This window comes from Pygocentrus nattereri, chromosome 4 (assembly GCF_015220715.1).
Source record: "Pygocentrus nattereri isolate fPygNat1 chromosome 4, fPygNat1.pri, whole genome shotgun sequence".
Taxonomy (NCBI): domain Eukaryota; kingdom Metazoa; phylum Chordata; class Actinopteri; order Characiformes; family Serrasalmidae; genus Pygocentrus; species Pygocentrus nattereri.
Genome location: NC_051214.1, coordinates 18,121,455 through 18,145,451, shown reverse-complemented (window position 1 = coordinate 18,145,451; position 23,997 = coordinate 18,121,455). Strand labels below are relative to the sequence as shown.

General features: G+C 41.0%; 1 protein-coding gene across 1 annotated transcript in view; it reads left to right on the top strand.

Moving 5' to 3' along the window:
• The first annotated feature begins 630 nt into the window (after nucleotides 1-630).
• The window catches only part of stum (stum, mechanosensory transduction mediator homolog), a 37,892-nt gene continuing 14,525 nt past the window's right edge, over nucleotides 631-23,997 (top strand). Inside the window, exon 1 of the mRNA XM_017701046.2 lies at nucleotides 631-953. Coding sequence (XP_017556535.1) covers nucleotides 785-953 — 169 coding nt within the window. The 5' untranslated portion in view covers nucleotides 631-784. The remainder of the gene's footprint in view (nucleotides 954-23,997) is intronic.

Sequence of the window (23,997 nt, the reverse complement as noted above, 5' to 3'; positions counted from 1 at the left end):
ATTTATAAACTATGATTTTACTCAAATGCTCCATCTTAACCCATTCATTTCGGACTCGTTCGAGAGCGCCCTCAAGAGTTTGAAAAACCCAAAGGACATTACAGATTTACCTTGTTAAACTGTGTTTGTGGAGGGTGGGCTTTGTGTGTGAGTTAGTCCATATATGTAACGTCCTCCTGAGTCTCCTCCTGAGGCTACAGGACTGGACACTGCTCCCCACAGTAGCGCACAGTATCCAGTATACAGCTAAACAGGTCAACTAATTTAATCCAATCTTTAGATCCAACACTTCTGGGAAAATGCCCACAATTATGATTTAAACAGTAAACATCACATTTGCAGGCGAAATGGACAGTGTTGGGTAAAGTTGGGCATCTTGTAAATTCCTTTGACTTGTTTCATATTTTTATTTATGTTCACTTTTGTTGAATTAGAAAGCAGCTAAAATGGAATAAACATGCGTTTGTTAAAGTGTCAAAAAAACATACAGATTAAGCAAAACCAGTTTTCATGTTGTGTTATGAAAAGTGTAGGAAAATTAAAGCAGGAGCCAATCATCAGGAGGCAGAATACTACCAGCCAATCCCGGCGCAGGAGGCGGGGCTTTCCGGAAAACGGGTGCGAAAAGAAGGTCGTGCGTAAAGACACAGTGTCTGGTAGCGACGGTGTAGCTGCAGGTTTCCTCCCCTCGCTTCAGTGTTTAGAGAGATTACAGAGCTGCGAGTGAACCAATCACTGTAGTCAGAGGATTTCGAGGAAATTCCCTCGAAGATTTCATCCAGAAATGGACCAGAAGGACACGGAGATGAACGAGAAAGGAGTTTCCTCCTCCACCAGCGGAGTTGTTGTCCAAGTTCGAGAGAAGAAGGGACCTTTACGGGCAGCGATCCCATACATGCCTTTCCCTGTAGCTGTGATCTGCCTGTTCCTCAACACGTTTGTACCTGGGCTAGGTGAGTACCGGTCAGCCTTCACCTGTGAGGGAGAGAGGGAAAGTTTAAACGGCTCTTCTGTCCACAAATGTCCCGTTTATTCTAAAGAGGTGGACTGTAGTCCAGCGGAGCGCAGGGCTGTCAGTGAGGCTCCCCAGCACAATGAATCAGTATCAGCAAATAAACGAGACTCTAACTGTTTCTATGCATTTTTAGAATTTTCGGGTGAACGGGTCCGTTTGTGTGGGTGATTCTCAGGCTTATGTGTTCATCGAACCGTCTCTGAAGAGTGACCATCACTGACAACCCTGACCCCTCTGTGTAAACCTGTGGACAGAGCTCTGTGGGTCACTTTGTCTCTTTGTTTTTGTTAATACTGAGGTCAGCTGCTGTTATGGGACCTTCGACTGCAGTCATTTTTTTTCCTGTCACCTGTTCAGCAGGTATAAGAAGCAGGAACAATCGCTGACCTTTCCCTCTTCGTATCCAGGCAACACAGCGCTTCATTTTCACCTTTTCACAGCAATCTCCTCATCCCTCTAGCTACCCAGCACTTCTCTCTGTGACTTCAGCTTTCACTCTGGCCCGTGGCTCTCGGAGGCCTAATTGGTCCCCTTGATATTCGGTATTTGGACAGTAGTGCGACTTCTGCGCTTGCCCCCTCAATCCTTTTCCCTTTTGTCCTCCATCCCTAATTGCCAGGTGGGAGTGGCTGAAGACCTCTGAGGACCCACCTTGTGTCCAAAATGATATTTTTAGTGCATTCTAGCATTGGCAACAGCACCGGTGCAAATCCAGAGGGTGCATGGGGGAAATGTCCGCTCCACTTTTGAAAACTATGCAAGATCATTTTGAGGGTCACAGAATGGCTGTCAGAAGAAGTAGATAGATAAATATATCACTTTATTAATCCCAGAGGGAGGTTCTCCTATTGCAGCATTAAAGAGCAAACAAGAAACAGGAACAAAGTATTGCCGTACACTACTGTATTTACAGATATATTATAATAGAAAGTAAAGATAAATAATAAATTAAAATAAAATAAAATGATACCAAAAACAATAAAAATAATGTACAGTACAAAAATAAGAAGTAAATGGCATCAGCACTGTGCAGTTGACTATGCAGTGCTGCATGTCCCCTCCAGTGTATGAGCAGGTGACTATGTACTGTAAACAATAACCCATGTGAATAGTTGTGCGATATGACATATAGATGCATGAACAAAGTGGCAGTGCATAATAATATGAGAGGAGAAATGTAATGTAGTGTCCAGCTGGTGCCCAGTGAGTCTGACCTGTAAGTGGCTCAGTATAATGTCCAGGCACAGTGATGAGGTTCTGTATAGAACGATCGCTGTCTGTACAAAAGACCTCCTGTGCCATTCTTCACTACAGCAGAGATGAATGAGTCTGTTGTTGAAGGTGTTCCGCTGTCCGACCAGTAGGTCGTGTAGGGGGTGTGATGTGTTGCTCAGGGTAGCAGTGAGTTTATTAAGTGACCTTCTTTCAACCACCACCTCAAAACCATCCAGTGAGCAGCCCAAGTCAGAGCCAGTCTTCTAAGAGTCATACGTACATGCATAGCTGAGTTGCAGAAGAGTTGTCAGATATCAGTTATTATAGTGGTCATTCACGGTTTAAAATTCTAGTTAATGGCCAGGGCCCAAAGTTTTATTACACACGTCTATAACCTAAGCTTAGCTCAGCCAGTTTGCCTTGAAGTTCTTACAGGTACTGAATTATTAGTCTGGGATTTTAAGGGGTTAACCCCAAAATAGATTGTTATAGTCAGTGATGGCGAACAGAAATGGCACTAATTTGTCCTCGAATTGTCAGCACTTCTTAACTGTGCTATGATCGTTTGTTGACGTGTACCATAACAGTATAAGTCTAAAGGAGTGTTTTTGTTTTTTTCTCCTTATGTTTCATTATCGGTGTATTTATTTAGCTAAAACACTATAGCAGCATGCAGATCATCATAATAATAATATTATTTATCTTAATATTCATGCATAAAGGACAAGATATTAATTTGATAAGTGTAATTGTAGGTGTAATTTGTTTTGTGTGTGTGAGTGTGAGTCAATAGAACCAGTAATCATTTCTTTTGGTCCATTTATCATGAAATTTATACGCAAAATAAAGAGCAACAGGCATTTTCAAATGATGTCAAAAACAGAAAAATGGAGATACAAGGTTTTGTTCTGACAGCAGTGATTATATATAACATTATATAGAACGTCCTGTTTAAAAACTAAATTTATGACTATACTATTTTTCTTGTTTTATTTTAGTATATACTGAAATTGAACTGGAGTAAACTTACAGTCTTTCCAGAGAACAGATGCCCACCCAGTCCATGCTCTGGTATCGATCCCAGAATACATCAAATTACGGCCTCTCCTCTTCATTCCAGCTTCTGTTGACACAGATCCATCCCTCTGGGCCTTTCTTGTTTCTCTGTGTCTGCTGGGGTCAGTGATATCAGGGCATGGGAAATATGCAGTCTATGTGGTATAACCGAGGTCCCAGCCTGGCTGCTGTGTTTTCCAGTGGCCCACATTTTCCTGACAGGCTTATTCAAGCTGAGCTTAATGCGGTCCGACTGCAAATTTCCAACCTCTCCCTCCTGCTCCACTCTGCCACCGGTGGCCCTCTGGTATTTTTGCCAGTCTGGGCTGGATCGCCGTATTTGTGCCTTTTCCCTAATGTAGTCTGTTCCAGTAAGAGTTTCAGACCCCCGCCCGCCCCCCCCCCAACCAGACATCTGAAACGCGTACAGAGCACTCAGGGAGAGCGATCCTTTTATATGCATGCATGTCATGGTGTGGTCATCCCAAACGACCTTGCCTACCTTACCGACCTTGAACAGGAGGCTTGTTGAGCTTGAAGGCGCAGTTCACTCCTAAATGCTGAAGTGGCTGACAATGAATAATGACTAGTTAAGAACCAGCCTGCATCACAATATTTAATTATTTGCGTCATAATAATTGCACCTCATGTCCGAATAACACAAGCATTCATTCATTATTAGCAATGATCATTATCAGTATTTGATGATATAAAATAATATTGGGATGCAGTTTCTGTGCACAAACAATAACTCTTTTAACCTTAAGTGTATTTATATTAACATTTATTTTAATATTTTTAAACCACTGATATCGGTCATGCCCTGCAATGGACTGGTGACCTGTCCAGGGTGTATCCTGCCTTCCGCCCCATGACCGCTGGGATAGGCTCCAGCTCCCCCCGCGACCCAGAAGGAGAAGCGGCTTAGACGATCAGCTCATTATGGCTTTGATTAATCCATCATTCAGGAAAAGAAAAGGTGTGACCAGTGTTCTAGTCATGATAATTTGTATAGCATTATTTGTAAAGCACCTGTGCACAGGCTAAAAATTGAATGGCACATTATCAATCGTTAATTTCAGCTGTAATTCTAGTATTGGACCAGTAATAATCAATGTTTCCTGATATGAAATCTACTTTGGCGCTGAGGCATGTTGGGATGGGGGGCTGAGTCACTCTAAATAATTAACAAAGTTCATAATAACTGTTTTACAATGCTTGCAAGCAGCCATAATAGAACACACGTTTTAGATTATTTGAGTGTGATGTATTTTCCACCTGTGAAACTCTATAATGTCTCATATATTTATAATGTATATAAAACAAATGGTCTGACCTGCTGTCTGCCTCAGTTTTAACCAGGACTCTCTGTTAGTACTAAAGATTTTTGCTTTGGCTCTGGTAGATCACTGTACAGCTTACCAGCAGTGGATTTTTTGTAGATAGTAATAAGAAAACCTGGAGAAAAACATCCATATTGTCCATAATTGGCCCCATTATTGACATTCTGTCAGCACACTGTGTATGAGCTGTTAGCACCAGCTATGGCCTCCCAATCAAGATATCAAAGAAAAAGACGATATTTGTTGTTATCCATGATGATATTATGCCACAATATGCTTTTTGGACGTAGCCAGTACTTATATATTTCAAGAGCCAACTGCATGTTTCAGTAGACAGAGAGTGTAATTAGTCCTTTTTTAATTGGATCCCTTCAAAGTCATGGTCTATGATTGCAGGTGGCCAGGCACAGAGGCAGCAAAGCAGCCTCAAACCATGACACTACCATCACCATGCTTTACAGCTGGTATGAGGTTCTTCTGATCAAATGCTGTCTTTGGTTTTCTGTTTTTTTTTTTTTTGGTTGGCCAAACAACTCTTAAATCTTTGACTCGTCTGTCAATAGCGCATTGTTCCAGACGTCCTGGCTCTATTGGTTCAGAATTGTCTGTTCCAACCTCTTAATGTCAGGAAAAAAGGAAATATTGTGACATATTGTGCATGTGAAAATTTCTTGAAGTATTGCGATGTTATATTTTTGCCATATCTCCCACATCTATATAATTACCTTGTAAATACTGTATTAGCATACACATCGCAGGAGCTGAAAGCCTACAAATCACTAGACTTATAGAATTATACCGTTAGTGGGTCAGTGATTTGCGAGAAGTATGATGTCAATAGAATACTCTGAATACACTGTGTCAGGAGAGTAACAGTGCACTTCTCTACGATGCAGCTAATTCACCTGACTCCTGACACTGGGAACAAGCACACATCCATATGCGGGAGCTACGAGTCTCTCCTCCTCGTACAGCCTCTCATTAAAATATTCCTCATCTCTTAAGTAAATATTAGAGGTATCATGAGTGTCACTGCAATTTTTTTGGATGGACAAATAGAAATGCTGAAAGAAAAATATTTCTTTCCATGAACTTACAATAGAACTTAGGAATGTTTTGCCCTCTCCTGCAAACTTGGCATTTTGGTTTTTGTTTTTCTTTAGATAGTGGTGAAATACAGCCAGCTGTCTAGTTACGTGATGAAGTACACATATCAGGCGTAACATTCTGACCACCTCATTGTTTCTACACTCATTGTCCATTTTATCAGCTCCACTTACTGTATAGGTGCACTTTGTAGTTCTACAGTTACAGACTGTAGTCCATCTGTTTCTCTGATACTTTGTTACCCCCTTTTACCCTGTACTTCAGTAGTCAGGACCCCCATGGACCTGTGTGTCCACTCACTGTCCACTCTATTAGACACTCCTACCTTATCAGTTCACCTTGTAGATGTAAAGTCAGAGACGACAGCTCATCTGTTGCTGCACAGTTTGTGTTGGTCATCCTCTAGTCCTTCATCAGTGATCACAGGACACTGCCCACAGGATGCTGTTGGCTGGATATTTTTGGTTGGTGGACTGTTCTCAGTCCAGCAGTGACACTGAGGTGTTTAATAGCTCCAGCAGCACTGATGTGTCTGATCCACTCACACCAGCACAACACACACTAACACACCACCACAATGTCAGTGTTACTGCAGCGCTGAGAATGACCCACCACCCAAATAGTACCTGCTCTGTTAGGGTCCATGGGGGTCCTGACTACTGAAGACCACTGAAGGTAAAAGGGGCTAACAAAGTATCAGAGAAACAGATGGACTACAGTGTAGAACTGTAGAACTACAAAGGGCACCTATACAGTAAGTGGAGCTGATGAGCATAGAAACAGAGGTGGTCATGATGTTATGCCTGACTAGTGTATATATTTTCCTGGGTGTCCACAAACTTTGGTGCACCACCAAATTTTAACCCGAGAAACCCTGATAATAATAATGGTCCTCATTCATCAATATCTTCCTAAGTTTGTTCTTAAGTGTGTTCTTCTGAAAGATCCTAACTCTGCGTCAGATTCATGCTCATGTTCTTAACGCGCAGAACTGTTCTCACCTTTGAGCTTTTGAGTGTGTGTAGACTCCAAAACAAACCCCAAATAAGAAAACACTGGTGAAAGTCAGACGCTGTTACATCGAGCGCCCTGACTCTTTTGGTCTTATTGACCCGCTGCATCTGTGTATTGTTCAGAAAACAAACATCTACATACCTGCCTTCCATCACCACTGCCTGCTGGACCAGCTTATCAGCCTCCTGCCTGTGCTGTGGTGCCGGTTATCCGAACTAGAAGCAACTGTTATGACAAGGGAGCCACATGTTTGGACGTTGGAGGGGAAAGTGGCCAGAGCAGGAATGCCAAGTGGTTGCCTGAGGCTCATCTGCAGTGCTCACCTCCCTAGTTAGCAAATCACTCCTGACATGCTCCTCTTCCCTCGTCCTCCAGTTGCTATTACTTTATGCTGAATTTATTAGGAGCCAAATTAGACTCGAACTGAATCTTGTGAATTTGCTCGACATGTGCACCTTCATTAGATTAGTGTCAGGAACATCTGCCTGTGTTATTGGCACCTGTCCTGCAGTACAAGTCATAAACACTGATGATAAAATGTGATAATAATTTAGATCTATTATCTTGCGCATCATGTCAGCTTCTCTGCTATTTTAATTGATTTTGACAATGATTGATTGATTTTAAGTATGCTGTCTTAAAAGTATTTGAGTTAATGATGCCTGCAGTTACTCTGGCAAAGTCAGTGTTTTAGCTGAATATTGATGCTGTCGGAACAAAACCTCAGAACAAAATCTCCAAAATGGTAATTTTACAGGAGAAGGAAAAAACATACTTTATTTTTAATGTAAGTCAATGGAACCAGACTTTTTTCCAAGTAATTTTGGGCCATTTTTTTGACCCATTCATTTTCAATTTTCCAATTCATTCAAATTTACACACAATGTAAAGAGCAACAGGTATTTTTAGATTACGTCAAAAATTGGAAATTGACAAAAATAGAGATATGAGGTTTTGGTCCGGCAGAAGCAAAATATTAATGTAAGCTGTTAATTAGATGTAAAGCACCTCATGGACCTGACTTACAAGTAGGGGTGGGAGATATGGGGAAAAAATATATTATCACAGTCATTCTCTTAAAGCCTGTCAAAAACATTGATCATGAATATGATTTCCAGACTGGGCTTCATAACAAGAAAGAGAAAAACAGCAAAAAAGAAAGGAAGAAAGACAGAAGCAGGAAAGAAAGACAGAACATTTTAACAGAACACTGGTGTTGGATCAGTACTTGGTATCAGGTGACGCCTCAAGTCCAGATCAGGGGTGAGCGATATGGACGTAGATGATATGACAGTATTTTATGGTTACTGTGATCAATTCTATCCTTCTGGTAGAAGATGTGCTGTGGGAATGCTGAGGGCGTGTCGACACGGTCAGTAATGATCACCTGCATGTTTTAATAGGCATTAAGAGAGCATAAATGGGACTGTTTATTTGGATTTGATGCAGTGCAACAGGGCTGCAACCAACAAGTATTTTCATTGTCGATTAATCTGCCAATTCATTTCTCGATTAATTTATTAGTTGTTTTGTCTGTAAAGAGTCAGAAAATGGTGACAAATGTTGATAATTGTTTCCCAAAACCCAAGATAATGTCCTCAAATGTCTTTCTTGTCCATACCCCAAAGATATTCAGTTTGGTGTCACGGAGTAAAGAAACCAGTAAATATTCAAGTGTAAGAAGCAGAAATCAGATAACTTTTACTTTGATTAAAAATGTACTTATACTGGTTAATCAGTTAACAAAGTAGTTGGCAATTAATTGATTAATCGTTGCAGCTCTACAGTGAAGCATATGAAATGTTGAACAAACATCATTGTATTTATAGTTTTCTAGTTATGTGTTAATGTGCCAGTATAAGCTAAAATATAATATAAACAAAAATGCAGACTTACCTCCAGCAGGAAACTTTTCCAAAAATGGATTAGTTTCTTGTAAAAACATGAAGCTGGCGAACAAAAAACTGACTTCAGCTTTGTGTGTTTCAGTTTCTCGTTGCAGGTTAAACATATCAGGAAACCAGCTGGAGTGATTATAAACATTAATAAGTCCATTTGTCTCCAAATTATCGACGTTTGTCTTAAATCTCTCTCTTTGCCATTTCGTAGCTACTAGCTAGGTGAGCCTGTTGTCTGTGTTGCTATGGTGACCAGCAGTCTGCACTGATCTTCAGGGTTAAAGGGTGAATCAGCAGTTCTACATTAACTCCAGAGTTTAAGACCATTTACTGTTAAACTGTGTTGAACAATCAGCAGAGCTTTATTTTACCATAAAGGAGGATTATTTTATTATTACCTACTAATCTGATTCAGCTGTGGAGCCACAGCAGGGCAGTAAAAGAGCCACATGCTGCTCTGGAGCCACATGTTACCGACCCCTGTCCCACACAATGTGCATCACAAAGGGCCACATTTTAAATATACTCCAACACTATGAACATGGGGCTATTCATTCAACATTGACAATGACTGAAAATGTAAAAATGACATGAAAAAAATCCCTGGATGGATTGGCCAGAGTGTTGCTGTATACATATAATAGTCTGACAAATGTCCCAGCTACAGCAGTCTGAATGGTCCACATATGTAATCAGTTCCTGTTGCTTTAGTGTAGATTGTACGATTTAATGTGATTTTTACAGGGAGAGCAACTGACACAGACTACAAGCGTTGATAAAAAGGTCGCTTCTATAGCTGCAGCTGCAGCTGTGGTGCCTAAAAGAGACACATTCTTTGTCTCAAGCACTGTACAAATGTCAAATTTAGCAAAGTTCCCATCTTTCACCGCAAAGCTGGATAACGTGTCCTGAAAATGTCCTGAGCACAGGCCTAGTTAACAGCCCACTTGTTCTCTCTGCTTTTATCCATTCCAGCTGGAATCTCGGCAAAGCGAAAACACTCAGTAAATCACGGCCCATGAAATGTACACTTTTGGGGAAACGGATAATAATTTGTTCTCACTGTTGTTTCTCACCTCTGTGAATGGTACAGGAGACGTATTGTACCAGCCCTATTGCTTTCCCTGTTTCCATGACAGCAGATGCTATAGTGGCTTATGCCTGTCTCGCCTGTCTCAGATAAGATTTAAGATAACCCAGTTAGCCGTTTCTCACAACGGCACTTTCTGTGATAAATCGCTGTTCTCTTTTCATTATGATCCAGGAGCATCTGTTCATATGGGGCTGACCTGGTGACCAGCCAGTAATATGCAGCATTTTTCTTTATTCACACTGAATTGAATGAAATCTTTAGCTGAGAGTATTGTTACCAGAGAAAGTGGGAATGGACATTAGAGTACCTTGTCACAATTGGCCCCTCCCAGTCCCGTTCATGTTTTGGTTTAGCCCCCTTGTTTCATGACTCACCCCTGATTGTCTCCACCTGTTTTCAACCTGTCCCTCATTTTCCATGTGTATTTAAGCCCTGTGTTTGCCCCTTGTCTTGGCTGGTCTTTGTTTGCTTTGTTTGATCGTGCTGTTCGTTTGACGTGTTGTTTGTAGTGTTTGATGCTTGTTTGCGGTTCTGTGTTCTTTATTGTCAAGTCTGTCCCACGATGTGTGTTGGCTATATGAACCTGGACCATTCTGACCATGACTCTGGATTTGCCCTTAAATCTCCACATATGCGTCCGCCTCCTCGCTCCTCATTACATACCTGAGTACCTTTTTTGAGTTAGGAGTTAAATCTCAATAGTTTTACTCGAGTTTATTTCAAATTAAGTATTTTATTTTGTTATTTTAATTTTTAGCAGTATCAATTATAACAGAGTAACACTGGGCAATAAAAGAAACTACTGCTTCAATCCTGAAAGCAAAACAATGCCCTGCTCTGAGTCCTCTTTTCTACTGTAGAGCCTGTACCATTCCGTGCTGGTGCTCATTCATGTGACCTGTCATGGATTCTTTATCCATTTGCTGTGCTGTTAAATCAGAATCAGGAGATTAAGAAAACTACACACAAGAGTGGCTCAGCAACAGCTAACAGGCTAAACGCTACCAAACATTTAACTCCAGTTTAACTCCAACAAGTATCACTTGGTTTTGTGCTTTTAGAATCTTTATTCTCTAATCTGGTGTTATTTACGAAAGAGTTGGAACCAAACCTGTACTACGGTGGATGGAAGCTTTAGCCTGGTAACTAACATCATGCTGGTGTTAGCCTAGCCCAGCAGGCTTTAGGGAAAGCCACTTCAGAGCAGGTTCAATTTTGGGTTTTTTCTCTCTCCAACACCAGACATTTGACTATGCTTTCTCAGCCATGAGGACAACCACTTTTACATTTATTTAGCAGACGCTTTTATCGGCAACATTTGTAACAGCAGAGCAGACCTACACTGTGGTGTTTGGATTTGTAGGCCACTAGATCAGCCTTGCTAGGAAGCTGCAGATACAAACCCAGGGTCTTGGTTCCTCTCAAGGTTTCTTCCTCCTGCTCTTAGGGAGCTTTTCCTTGCCACTGGCCCCACTGGCGACGCTCATTGGGACTCGGACCCCGATTTTCTCTTTTCTTTTTCTTTCTGTAATACTGATTGTTCTGTAAAGCTGCTTTGTGACATCTGTTGTAAAAAGCACTGTATAAATAAACTTTGCTTGCTTGCCAACATTACATGACTGAGGTATCCTTGAGCAAGACACCAAACCCCCAACTGTTCCCCCGGCGCTGCAGATAGGGCTGCCCACCACTCCAGGCAAGTGTGCTCACTGCCCCCTAGTGTGTGTTCTTACTTCACGGATGGGTTAAATGCATAGGTCAAATTTCCCCACTGTGGGACTAAGGGTCACTTAATCTTAAAATCGTGCACTGCTTTCATTTATTAACCCCTTAAAATCTTCTTAAAGACTTATTATTCAGTAACTACAAGGATTTCTGTGCAAACTTGCTGAGCTATTATCTTTGAAGCATGTAATATAACTGTGGGCCTGCTGGTGGTCCCTAGCCAGTCAGGGGATTAATTTTTTCCATGTCGAACCGTGTCTGTGTGAAAGCACCACTGGAGCAGTTATTCTCCATGCTCAGAATCATAGGCCCTACAGTGGACAGGGGTCTTATTACAGTTCAGATGCCTAATGATAGAGACACCAGCATACTTGAAGAACATGATTGGCATGTATGTCATCTCTGTTCAATTTCAAATGCATTAAAGAAAACAGCATTAAAATAAGCTGCCAAATGTGCCTCTTAAAACCTCTGAGAACCTCCATTTTTCACGGTTCATCTTCCAAACTATGTGATTGCATATCATCTTAATATTAACGCTAACATTTAATTAAATTGCCTAAGCAAACGTTCAAGTAAAACATTTCTCTTTTAGTAGCATTCCCACACATCTAACCAATGACATGTGATGTAGACATGCAAAAGTAACTCAAAGTAATTACTAATAATACTAAAATAAATACCAATGCCCTTGCTTGAATAATTTCCTTCACAAATGGGTCATTCTACAGAAACGTCCACTTTTCTGTCTCTTCATAGGAGTCACTAGTGTTACCAATTGTCATGGGTGTTACACATAATAATGGAAACACCAGAGACGTTTTTAATGAATAATGTATTCTACAGAATACCTGCTATAGAACATCAAACCACATGCTGTCAATCATGGAACATCCACTAAAATATGGAATTTAATCCATTTCTATTCTATTGTTTCACAGTGACCTCAGAATAAAGTCGGTCACACTAGTGACTGCAGCTAAAAGCTTCATATGAAATCATGAGCTAAATGAGAAAATCTCTGAGAACTGAAAGACTCACCATGTGCTTTTCTTCATAGATCCTCAGAAAACAGGTCAAAGTAAGTCGAGTGACATCATGAGTGTGACTTTTATTTCAAAATAAGAGATTTTTTGTTATGCAGTAAGCAAGGCTAAGGCGAGAGGTTCAGATCAGTGAGCAGCAGTTTGGTTTCATGCCCAGAAAGAGTACCACAGATGCAATTTTTGCGTTGAGAGTGTTGAGAGCTACATTGTGTCTTTGTGGATCTAGAGAAGGCATATGATAGGGTGCTAAGAGAGGAACTATGGTACTGTATGAGGAAGTCAGGTGTAGCTGAAAAGTATGTTAGGGTGGTGCAGGACATGTATGAGGATAGTGAGACAGTGGTGAGGTGTGCAGTTGGAGTGACAAATGGTTTCAAGGTGAAGGTAGGGTTACATCAAGGATCAGCTTTGAGCCCCTTCTTGTTTGCAATGGTGATGGAAAAGTTGACCGATGAGGTCAGGCAGGAGGCTCTATGGACCATGATGTTTGCAGATGACATTGTAATCTGTGGTGAGAGTAGAGAGCAGGTGGAAGAGAATCTGGAGAGGTGGAGGTTTGCACTGGAGAGGAGAGGAATGAAGGTCAGTAGAGACAAGACGGAATACATGTGTGTGAATGAGAGGGAGGCAGGTGGAAAGGTGAAGATGCAAGGAGTAGAGGTCATAAAGGTGGATGACTTCAAATATCTTGGGTCAACCATCCAGAGCAATGGACAGTGTAGAAAAGAGGTGAAGAAGAGGGTGCAGGCAGGATGGAGTGGGTGGAGACAGATGTCAGGGCTGATGTGTGACAGAAGGATAGCAGCAAGAGTGAAAGGGAAGGTTTACAAGACACTAGTGCGTCCTGCTATGATGGTTTGGAGACTGGGGCTCTGTCTAAAAGACAGGAGGCTGAGCTGGAGGTGGCGGAGATGAAGATGCTGAAATTTTCGTTGGGAGTGACAAGGCTGGACAAGATTAGAAATGAGCAGATCAGAGGGACAGTGAAGGTGGAGCAGTTTGGAGATAAAGCCAGAGAGGCCAGGTTGAGATGGTTTGGACATGTGTTGAGGAGGAATAGTGGATATATTGGGCAAAGAATGTTGGCGGTGGAGCTGCCAGGTAGAAGGAGAAGAGGCAGACCTCAGAGAAGGTTTATGGATGTAGTGAAGGTGGACATGGAGATGGTTGGTGTAAAAGTAGAGGAGGCAGTGGATAGGGCAAGATGGAGGCAGATGATCCGCTGTGGCGACCTCTAAAGGGAGCAGCCGAAAGAAGAAGAAGTAACACCAGTGACGCGACTCCTGGGGGACTTTCATTATATGTGTTATAATATTTATTGCCATTTGTTTTCTTCATGTCCTTTAAACCATATGTTCCACAGTCATGTATAGATTATTGTAGTTAAAATTGCAGAAAAACATATTTTTCTATTCAAGATATGGCCTCAACCTTGACACATGACTGGGGGAGGCTGAGCTCTTCTGGGGTGCTTGGAATTCTAGATCATTAATTCAAAAAACTATATTGATAAATTGAGGCTCAAGAAAGTTTAATTGTTAAAATAACATTGTTTTATTTGAAAATGTACAAAAATCGTAACCCTAGCATGTTTTTGATTGTAACATATTTGTAAACGCTAGGGACACAAAAATGTACGTCTCTGTAAAATGACCCACATACTTTTCCTTGTAGTGAATTGTCTGTAAAGTAACTGTAGTCTTATCTGAGCAGGACATTTCAGTTCCTTTTCCACCGCTGACCCATAACACATACACTTACACTCAGCCGGTTTTTGACATTTAAGCCAAAAAGACCAAACTGTTTATACATATGGACGTAAATAGCTCAGCGCTGCGACTGCCTGTGGCATTTCGCCCTCGCAGAGGCACTGAGAAAGTCTCGGATGAATAAGGTGAATGAGAGAGCTTCACCCAGAGCTTCTGCCTTGATTTTAAAGCCGTTGCACAGCAGTGGTCAGCAGACACAGCTCAAAACAAATGATACCGTAGCACAGATGTCACATGCCGTGATTTGCAGGGTGATTAATGGCAAGAACTGTCGTAGTAATGAACACACGCCTTTACCCTGATTTCATCTGGAGACTGGCCTAAAATGGATTTACATTTCAGAAAAGAGGAGAATTATGTCCACAATAAGCAGAATATGCTGAACCAGCTCCAGATCAATTTGCTTAATCTAGCTTTTGAAGGCATGAGGAAGTCGTGTGTCGAGTGTGTTGCCAGACTTCTCAGTAGTCCTCACTGTGGTGTGTTTTGCTTATGGTTAATAAGTAACCCATCAGCCTAAGTGGGGAGTGCATTATGCAGCCTGTGAGCTAATGTTCGGTTGAATATATTATTTTACACTTTCCACTAATACTGTGTTCCAGATTGGCCAAATAAATGACTATTAAATTCTATAGTATGAATTGCCTCAATATTGCCACAGTAAAATGTCCCCCTCTCCTCAGTTTACTGTAATTATTTCTGCAAAACACAGCCAAGACTACTGTTACACTGCCACGTAAATATTCCACTTCCTATTGCTCCCTGGTCAATGGCTGTGAATCGTGACAGCAGCCTCTATGAGTCACTGCATTTGTCGCCACACTTTCAACCTTGAGCTGCTGCTTGCCCCTTTTCATCATCATAAATTGAGGCCACTGGCCCCCTGAGGAATTTTCAATTTCCGGCTCAGTCCCCACAAACGTCTTCTTGGTTGTGGCTGGCTCAAGACTGTCCCCGCCCCACTGTCCTCTCTCTCTCTCTCTCTCTCTCTCTCTCTCTCTCTCCCCACTCCCCCATCTCTCCTTCTCTCTCTCACTGCCAGATATCATGTCGTCAGCCCCAGTTTTGTCATTGCTGGCTAAGAAACAAGCTCACCACTTGCATAGAAGTAGCCCTGAATCTGTTTTATCAGAATCCCACTCCTTCACCTGAGTCATAAGCTACATTCACATTACAAGCCTCGTTGCTCAAATCTGATTTTTTGCTCAAATCCGATCTCTCTGACTCAATGGTTCAAACCCGTTTAGGTCAGTGACTCAAATCTGTCATTAATGTGATGAACCAGCCTGAAATGACCCTCATGAACTCATCCTACTCAGTGATGTCATGTGACTGAATCATTGCATCATCAGCACAAACTAACGAGCAGAACGAGCTTCCCTGATGAGATCATTTACTCTGATCAGCTCTCAGCTTCACTATTAGAGCCAGACAAAGGAGAAAAAGGTGAGATGAGCTGCTTTTCTACCTTTCACAGGCTTTAACTTCTGTTCAGCGCTGTTGCCATGGTAACACTGAAAAAAAGCACACGAATTCTGATCTGAGCGTCATATTAAGGTCACATGGCCATGAAGCGGATACGTGTCCAACCTAGGACCACACATGAAAGTGGCTCAGATCGGATTTGAAAAGACCAGATTCGTGTCCACACAGCCCTGAAAACACCAGATCACATCAGAGTCACTTTGGGGCAAAAAATCAGATTTGTGCCAGTTAGTATAAACATATCCATAAAGCCATTGTGGTTCTAAGTAGTCCTGGGCTGATTTGTGCTGATTTATATTGCAGTACTGTTTTCCTCAGTTACAATAATTATTCAATTTGATTTACAGTCACATTCCAAACATCAACAACCATGGTTGAGAAGTGATGAACTGTCCTGTTTACTGTGCCTAATGTCTGTTATTAATTAATTATCGTATTATTTTGTTAATTATCATATTAATTTTATCGTTTCTAGTTTAATGTTTCGCACAATCACATGTGCATGTTTGCGCTTTGTACTGTCTATTTTGTTCCATGTTGCACCTTGTTGGTCCTGGAGGACTGTAATCTTGCTTCACTGTGTACTTGTACACAGATGGAATGACAATAAATGCCTATTGACCTGACTTAACTTGACCTGACGAGTAAAGGTTGAAGGTTGAGATCCTGATAGGCTGGCAAGTTCTTCGTTAGAACTGTTGATGTCTACACTGGGCAGTGAATTGTGGCTTTACTTGCTAGATGAGGATGGAGGAGAAGTCTAGCCATTCACTCACAACAGCACATCAAGCAGGACAGCAGCACAGTTCGCTTGAAAGCTGTTTTCACTGTTGAAATTATGCAAAGTTAAAAAGGCCCTCAGGGTGAGGAAGATGTCTCAGGCCAGATGTCCTCTGCAGTAGTATAGTATACTAACCCTCTCCTATTTTTGTTGACTGCGAAAGGCAGATTGAACGGTGCTGCCCATTAAAGGTAATCAAAATGTCTTTATGTTATGTGTTGACATATAACTTTTTAGCTCAACTGAAAATTGTGCAGCTGCTACCGATTTTAAGGGGCTACAAATTTTGCCAATAATATAAGATAATCTTTAGATTTTAGATTTATATTTAAGAATTTAATTGTATACTCCAATAATCCACTAACCTGATGCACCACATCACACAATATACACAGAGTCAGAGTCAGTCAGAGTGGTTTGGTGTTTTTAACTCATGTAAATTGGGTAAATATTTTTTCATGGTGTTGTATTGGCTTATGACGTACTTTCATGCCAGTTTTACATTCTTTAGTTCTAAACCAAACATGGAAAATGGATGCAGATGGTGTGTTTATATACGTCCCTATTTATATACATATCAGAGAAACAGATGGACTACAGTCTGTAACTGTAGAACTACAAAGGGCACCTATACAGTAAGTGGAGCAGATAAAATGGACAGTGAGTGTAGAAACAAGGAGGTGGTCAAAATGTTACGCCTGATCAGTGTATATACAAATTTTTACTATATTAATTATTGATATAATACTATATCATGAAAGAGACTTCTCCCAGCCCTGGTTCTGTGAGGGTTTATAAGCGAGGGTTAGGCACGAAGAGGCAGAGGGTGCTACAGCCGTAGATGGTGTGAGTGGGGGCTGGTGATTGATAGTGTGGGACTGCCAGGAGACTCTGTACCCGACACATGACGCTTCAGCTTCGCCGGGCTAATGTTGACAAACATTCTCGACGCTGGTGTGGAAAAATAGTTTATGGCAGAAGACAGGAGGAAGGGAGTGGAAGGGAGGGGAACAAGCAGTGGGGGTTGTGCGTTTGGCTGCTCTAGCTGCCTATTTCAGTTCTGTTTGTATCCAGCTGAGCAGAGTTGGGTTTCAGAAACCCAATGATGTCTGGCTGCACACAAGTGATTCAGCCTCGCTCTTTAAGCTCGAGTTATCATGTAGTGGCAAGTTTACAGCCGTTTTTGAAAAAAGAAAAACGTCTTTTTGGAGTGTGTCGTTCCCAAGCACCACTCAGACGTGGAGGAGGCATCCGCGGCTTCACCGCTGGCCAGATTGACAAGCACTAGCTCATATGAGACAACAGTGGGTGTTCATATTTTGTTTTTTTTGTTCCTGCCAGCTACGCCAAAGGGTCATTAGTGCTATTTTTATTCAAGTCGCTTACATAACCGAGGTGTTACAAACTGCATAACGTAAAACACCAAAAAATCAGCTCCTCCACAGCAGACGGACTGCTAAAAAGCAGGAGCCTTGTAAGGCAGAGCATAGTGAGTGAGCAACGTCTTCATCACTGAGAAAAGAGGTTCAAACTGGATAATTAACCTCCCACACTTGCAGTTGGTGCTCTATGAACGAGGTTGGGGAAAATTACAGTCATCGTCAGCCTAATGCGCGGGGACGAGGACCCCTCAACGAGGCGCTGTTGTTCCTCTGCAGTCCTGCACATCAGTACTTCTCCACCTGGGAGAAGTACTCAAACCATGCATACAATACAATTCAATACATACAAAGACATGCGACCACAAAGGGGCATACACAGGGCTTAAATACAACAAGATTAGTGACAGAAAACATGACACAGGTGGAAAACAGGTGGAACCAATCAGGGGTGGAGTCAAGAAAACAAGGGGGCAGGACCGGGAAAGAATCAAAGCAAATGCATGTGGACAGGACTGGAAAGTAAACAAGAGCACATGGAAGACCAAAACACAAACATAAGGAAAACTGGGAGGGGCCAATCATGACAGCAGCTGTAACTCCTCGGACCGTTAATCAGAACATTGGTAGTTCGAGCCTGGCTCTGAGCCACCTCAACCCCAACATGCACAGTCACCAAAGTCACACTCCATCACCTAAATAAATGTATTTAAGACACTTTCTCATAAGTTTTCTTCGCTGCACTACCTCCCTGCCATCCAGTAACAGTAGTTTTAAGCTAGCCACAATGATCAGGACTGTGGCAGTATTATTATAATTGACTATCCGCAAGTCTGTCTTTCATGTCTTTAGATATGATATAGTAAGATATAGTCTCTGGATTGGAAAGGGCTTATGATGTTCATGACATAACATCTTCAAAAGTTCAGGAGTTTTATTTGAAGTATTTAGTGGCTTTAAAGCGAGATATCCTTGCCTGTAACTAATGTTACTAATGCATACCTATGTGTTGGGCACAGTTTGTTCTGGTTGAAGGCCAGTCCTCTCAAAGAAAGTTGTTTTTGGCAACATTAGAGGACAATATGCCCCAGACTCTCTAACAATAGGAAAGGTCTGGCTTATGTGACTAGATCTCTCCATCAGACAGTGCTACCAGGGTGGAAGGATAAGGTTTAGAGGGTCTAGCCACTCCATGGATGGCTGCGGCATTGCCGGGGCTTAAACTCAAGATCTCCAACACTGAACAGAGCTAACGTCAGTGTGAATCAGACATCATAGCGCATTTTCCTTCCATACCGTGACGTGTTTATGTATGACACAGGGTATCAGGAATGGGTCTCTGAGCTAGCAGAGCGTTTTCTCTCAGTGATGGGTGGAGGTGAGGGTAACATGATATTATTGATTATTAAGTTTTCCCCATCTAGTGAAACGTGATGTAAAATCTAGAACCAAAAACTTGAAATTTTGTTTTCTGAATTTTATTATATAATGAATCAGGCTTAAGATGAAAGTAAGTAACTAAGAAAGTAAAAAATATATTTTAGGTTAACTTTAAGTGAAGGATAATGAGCCATGCAAGCCATTTGAAAATACTTTATGGGAATAAGATTTAAAAAGCATTTCAAGAGAGTGAAATATAAGAATATAATGTGGTGAAAAATGCCTACAGATTTATATGCAGGTATAACTATCAGGCTGTGGTTTTTATTGTAAGAGAGACCAGCTGAATCAAAACTATTATGCGTTATGAGTTTGCAAACGTCCAACCTTTCATTTCTGATATATAGATATAGACAGATATGTATGATGTGTGTATAATAGACAAAGAATGTGTCTAAGAGAGAAACAGAGTGATGTGGGAGGATGGATAAAACGGGAGAAATGGGGGTCTTCGCGTCACTGTCAGTAATTAGAGTGCCATTAACACCCGACCCCGTAAGCTCTGTTAGTCACACCACACGCACAAGTAATGCCCACTTGACTATACAGATGGAAACGCAAAACGGAGGGTGGGATGAAGTGAGACAGAGAGAGCAGGAAAGAGAAGGACAGAGTAGAATGAAGAGGAGGGTACGTGTTATTTTGAGAAACGGTTGCTCAGATAAGGGAATAATGATCCGAATTCCATCGTCCTAAACTGCACCTTCTCAGCGCCAGCTCTCTGGGCTCTCTAGGTTGCGAGTGAGATGTTGAGGAGAACTGTTTGTGTTTGGAATCATGAGGAGAAAGAGCAACATTAGTGTACTGCCTTAAAAATGTTTGTCCACTTAGAAGGCTGAGCCAAAAGAAAGCACTGTGGGCGGGATGAGATCAGCACCACTGAAAAGAGCCGAGCGCTTCTTAATAATTGCCCCCAGCCCTCAAAACCCAGCTTGCTCTGTGTTATTCTGAGCTTGGCGCTCTGTATCAGATCACAGGTGTGATTTTTAGTGGAGTTGGATTGGTGGATTCTTGTTTTTTCCTCCTCTACAGAGGAAGTGGAATTCCTGCCAATGCCACAGCAAGGTGACTCTGAATGCTGTGTGATTCATCATCTGGCTGTTACACTCATCCACCAGAATGGATCCGTTGTGATGCAACCATGTAGTGTTGTAGCCCAGTGCCGGGTGATATATCGTCTATATTGGTAATAGCAGTGTCACAAGAACTGGTGCACTGGTGCTAAGGAGGGTTGCACAACACAAACTGTGCAGCAGGAGATGAGCTATCATCTCTGATTTTACATCCACTCACACCAGTGCAACGCACACTGTCACTGCAGTGCTGTGTATGATCCAGTACCCAAATAATGCATGCTCGTGATTATTAAAGAACAGCGTATACGAGGGCCAGGCCGGTCGGCATATATAGAGACAGTAACTAATGCATTAAATGACTTTGTTACTGGAAAAAGTAAACATTTTTTACTGTGTAGCCCCCAACACTGGACTCCACATATTCAAGCTGTGGAGACAGATGATTAAGGTAAATCAATGCCCAAAAAAATTTAATCAATTTTAGGAACTGAATTAGATACTCTTTCATTCTACCGAAATGCCCTTTTTCATGTCCCTAGTGTTCACAGGTATATTACACTTGAAAAACATTTTGGGATTACAATTTATTTAGATTTTAAAATGAAACAATATGTTAGTTTAACAATTTCACCCTTTTGAGCCTCAATTTAGCAACATTGGCTTTAAATCAATCATCTAGAACTCCAAGCACCACAAAACAGCTTGATCCCATAGTCATGTGTGAAGGCTGATGCCATATTTAGAAGTAAAAACATGTTTTTCTGCAATTTTAACTACAGTAATCTCTACAAGACTATGGAATACATGAATTTACTGGCATATATAAAATATATGATGAAAGTTCCCCAGGAGTCGTGTCACTGTGTCACGATTGGCTCCTCCCAGTCCTGTCCACGTGTTCATGTTGTGTTTTGGTCAAGTCCATTTTGATCCCTTGTCTGGCCCCTTGTTTTGGGACTCCACCCCTGATTGAAGTTTTAAGTTTTGGCATTGTTTGGATTCTGTGTTTCTGTTCGTCATGTCTTACTTTCGATCTCTCTGTGTTGGCCATCTAACCCTGGATTTGCCCTTAATAAAAGTCGCTTATCTCCGCATATGCGTCCACCTCCTCGCTCCGCGTTACGCACTGGTGTTACTGTGTAACAAAATCTCTTATTTTGAAATAAATGTCACACTGACGATGTCACTTAACTTTCTTTTACCTGTTTTTTGAGGATCTATGAAGAAAAGTTCATGGTGAGTCCACTGAATCTTTCAGTTCTCAGAGGTTCTCATTTAGCTCATGATTACATATGAAGCTTTTAGCTGCAGTCACTGGTGTGACCAACTTTATTCTGAGGTCGTGAAAAAATAGGATACAAATTGATTAAATTGCATATTTTAGTGGATGTTCCATGATTGACAGCATGCGGTTTGATGTTCTGCAGCAGTTATTTTGTAAAATTTTTGTACATTTTGTTTTAAAACATCTCTGGTGTTTTCTTTATTATGTGTAACACCGATGATGATTCTGTGACACCTGTGACTCCTATGGACAGATAGAAAACTGGACATTTCTGTAGAATGACCCATCTCTTACAATGGTTTACTGAAAAAATATTGTTGTTGTATAATATAAGCAACAACAGCAACAATAATAATGACAGCAACAAGAACAATAGTAATAGTAATAACAGTTTGAATAATGAGGGCAGCTGTTTGCTGCTTTCTCTAGGTAAGTACTTTTATAAAGAAAGCTACATGCCATGCTGCTTATTTTAATTGTTAATGTTCACACAAAGTTGTTTTTAGTAAAAAAGACATGGAATTTCTGTTTTTTGTGGTATTGAATCAGGTATGAAGAACAGTGTAGCCTGGTCTTTATCTGATATACTGGCACTGGTGTCATTATAGAAGCCTAAATGTAGCCTAGAGTATTAGAATGTGATTATTGAAAATAATGCAATATTTAAGTTCATTATTAATTACAGTTCATTTTATTTGAAGGATTTGAAAGTTGATATGTTATCATTTACAAGTTAAGGTACTTCAGCAACATATAAAAAATAATTTATGTGTGTTGTTTAAGGATAGATATATAGAACAGAATGGTTGCCTCTTTATAACTCTGCACTGTGGGAGGGGCTAAGAGTTCAGGAGAGTAACAAAGGGGGGAGGGTAAACAATGGTCTGTTCACGCTGGAGAAGAAAAAATGGAGTGGTAAAGCCAAACAGTTTTTTGACCTCACTTTAGCTCCCCTTTTTGGTTAACTTTGGAATGAATTTTGGAAAGGAATCTGTTTCAACCTGTCTTTCAAGCAGTAAACTGTTCAACTTTCAACCAAGTGGTTCTGTGAATTTTTGTCATATTCTTCCCTTTTTTTTTTTTTTTTGGTGGACTTGGGAGAGTGGTACAGCGTCAAGCTAAGGCTCATTACTACATGGAAACAATAGTCATTGTTAATGATTTTCAGTTTTAGTGGACTAGTGGACTCAATAGATGATAGAAATAATAATAATAACAATAATAAGTATCATTATCACCATCATTATTTCTGAAAGAGATCAGCCTGATTACCATTTACAATGCTGTTCCCTTAAATTCCCTTTGGTGTAATGATGAGAGAACCAGGATCAAACAAAGCTGTTCACTCAACACAAGCTGTGGCAGGTTTGTCAGGTTTTCTAGCTTTTTAACATTGTCTGATATATATATATATATATATATATATATGATATATATCTTCATATCTGAAAACATCATGATACTGAAATCCATTGATGCTACTCAGTGCTACTCTAGCCTACTTAGCGACGGACCAGGAGCCGCAGAGCTCGACATGGTGCTGCTTGTTTCCACCGAGACTCCACTGCTGTAAATCTTGTTTATCTGCCACATGGAGGCTAATTTTAGAATAATTACTCTGAGTTGAAGGAAAGCAGAGAAATATATCTGGCAACTGGAAGACGTCCTGCTGAGATACCCGTGATTAATTGACTTCCCAGCGATAACTAGAACCGACAGCAACCTCCACTGGGAAAAAACTGGGATTTATACTTACTCCCTTTTTTATTTTGGGTTTCGTTTTTTCTTTCTGTCTTTGAGATGTTGACATGTGTCTTAGGTCTGCACTGCATGAATCTCTACACAGAAAAGAGATTGTTCATGATTTACGGCTTTACTGCTGGAAATATGATATACACTATATTTCCAAAAGTATTCGGCCATCTGGCTTCAAACGCATATTAACTTGAGTGACATCCCTTTCTTAATCCGCCCCCAAACTGTCTTGCTCCCCTCCCACAAGGTTGGGAGCATGAAATTGCACATTTGCACATACTGAGACGTATTTACAGCCAAGATGGTAAAATGGACAAAGTGCTGTATCTTTCAAGGTGGTTTGATTTTTTTTGAAAGGACAAAACGGCTCTTCTTAACATATTGGTAGCTATTAAACAAACATAGCTAGAAAGTTTATCCTTTAATAGTTGCATTCAATATGCAAAAAAAACTATTTTGAGGGGTTAAACTGCTAATTGCAGTTATTTATATGACAATCATCAGCTTAAATTTCA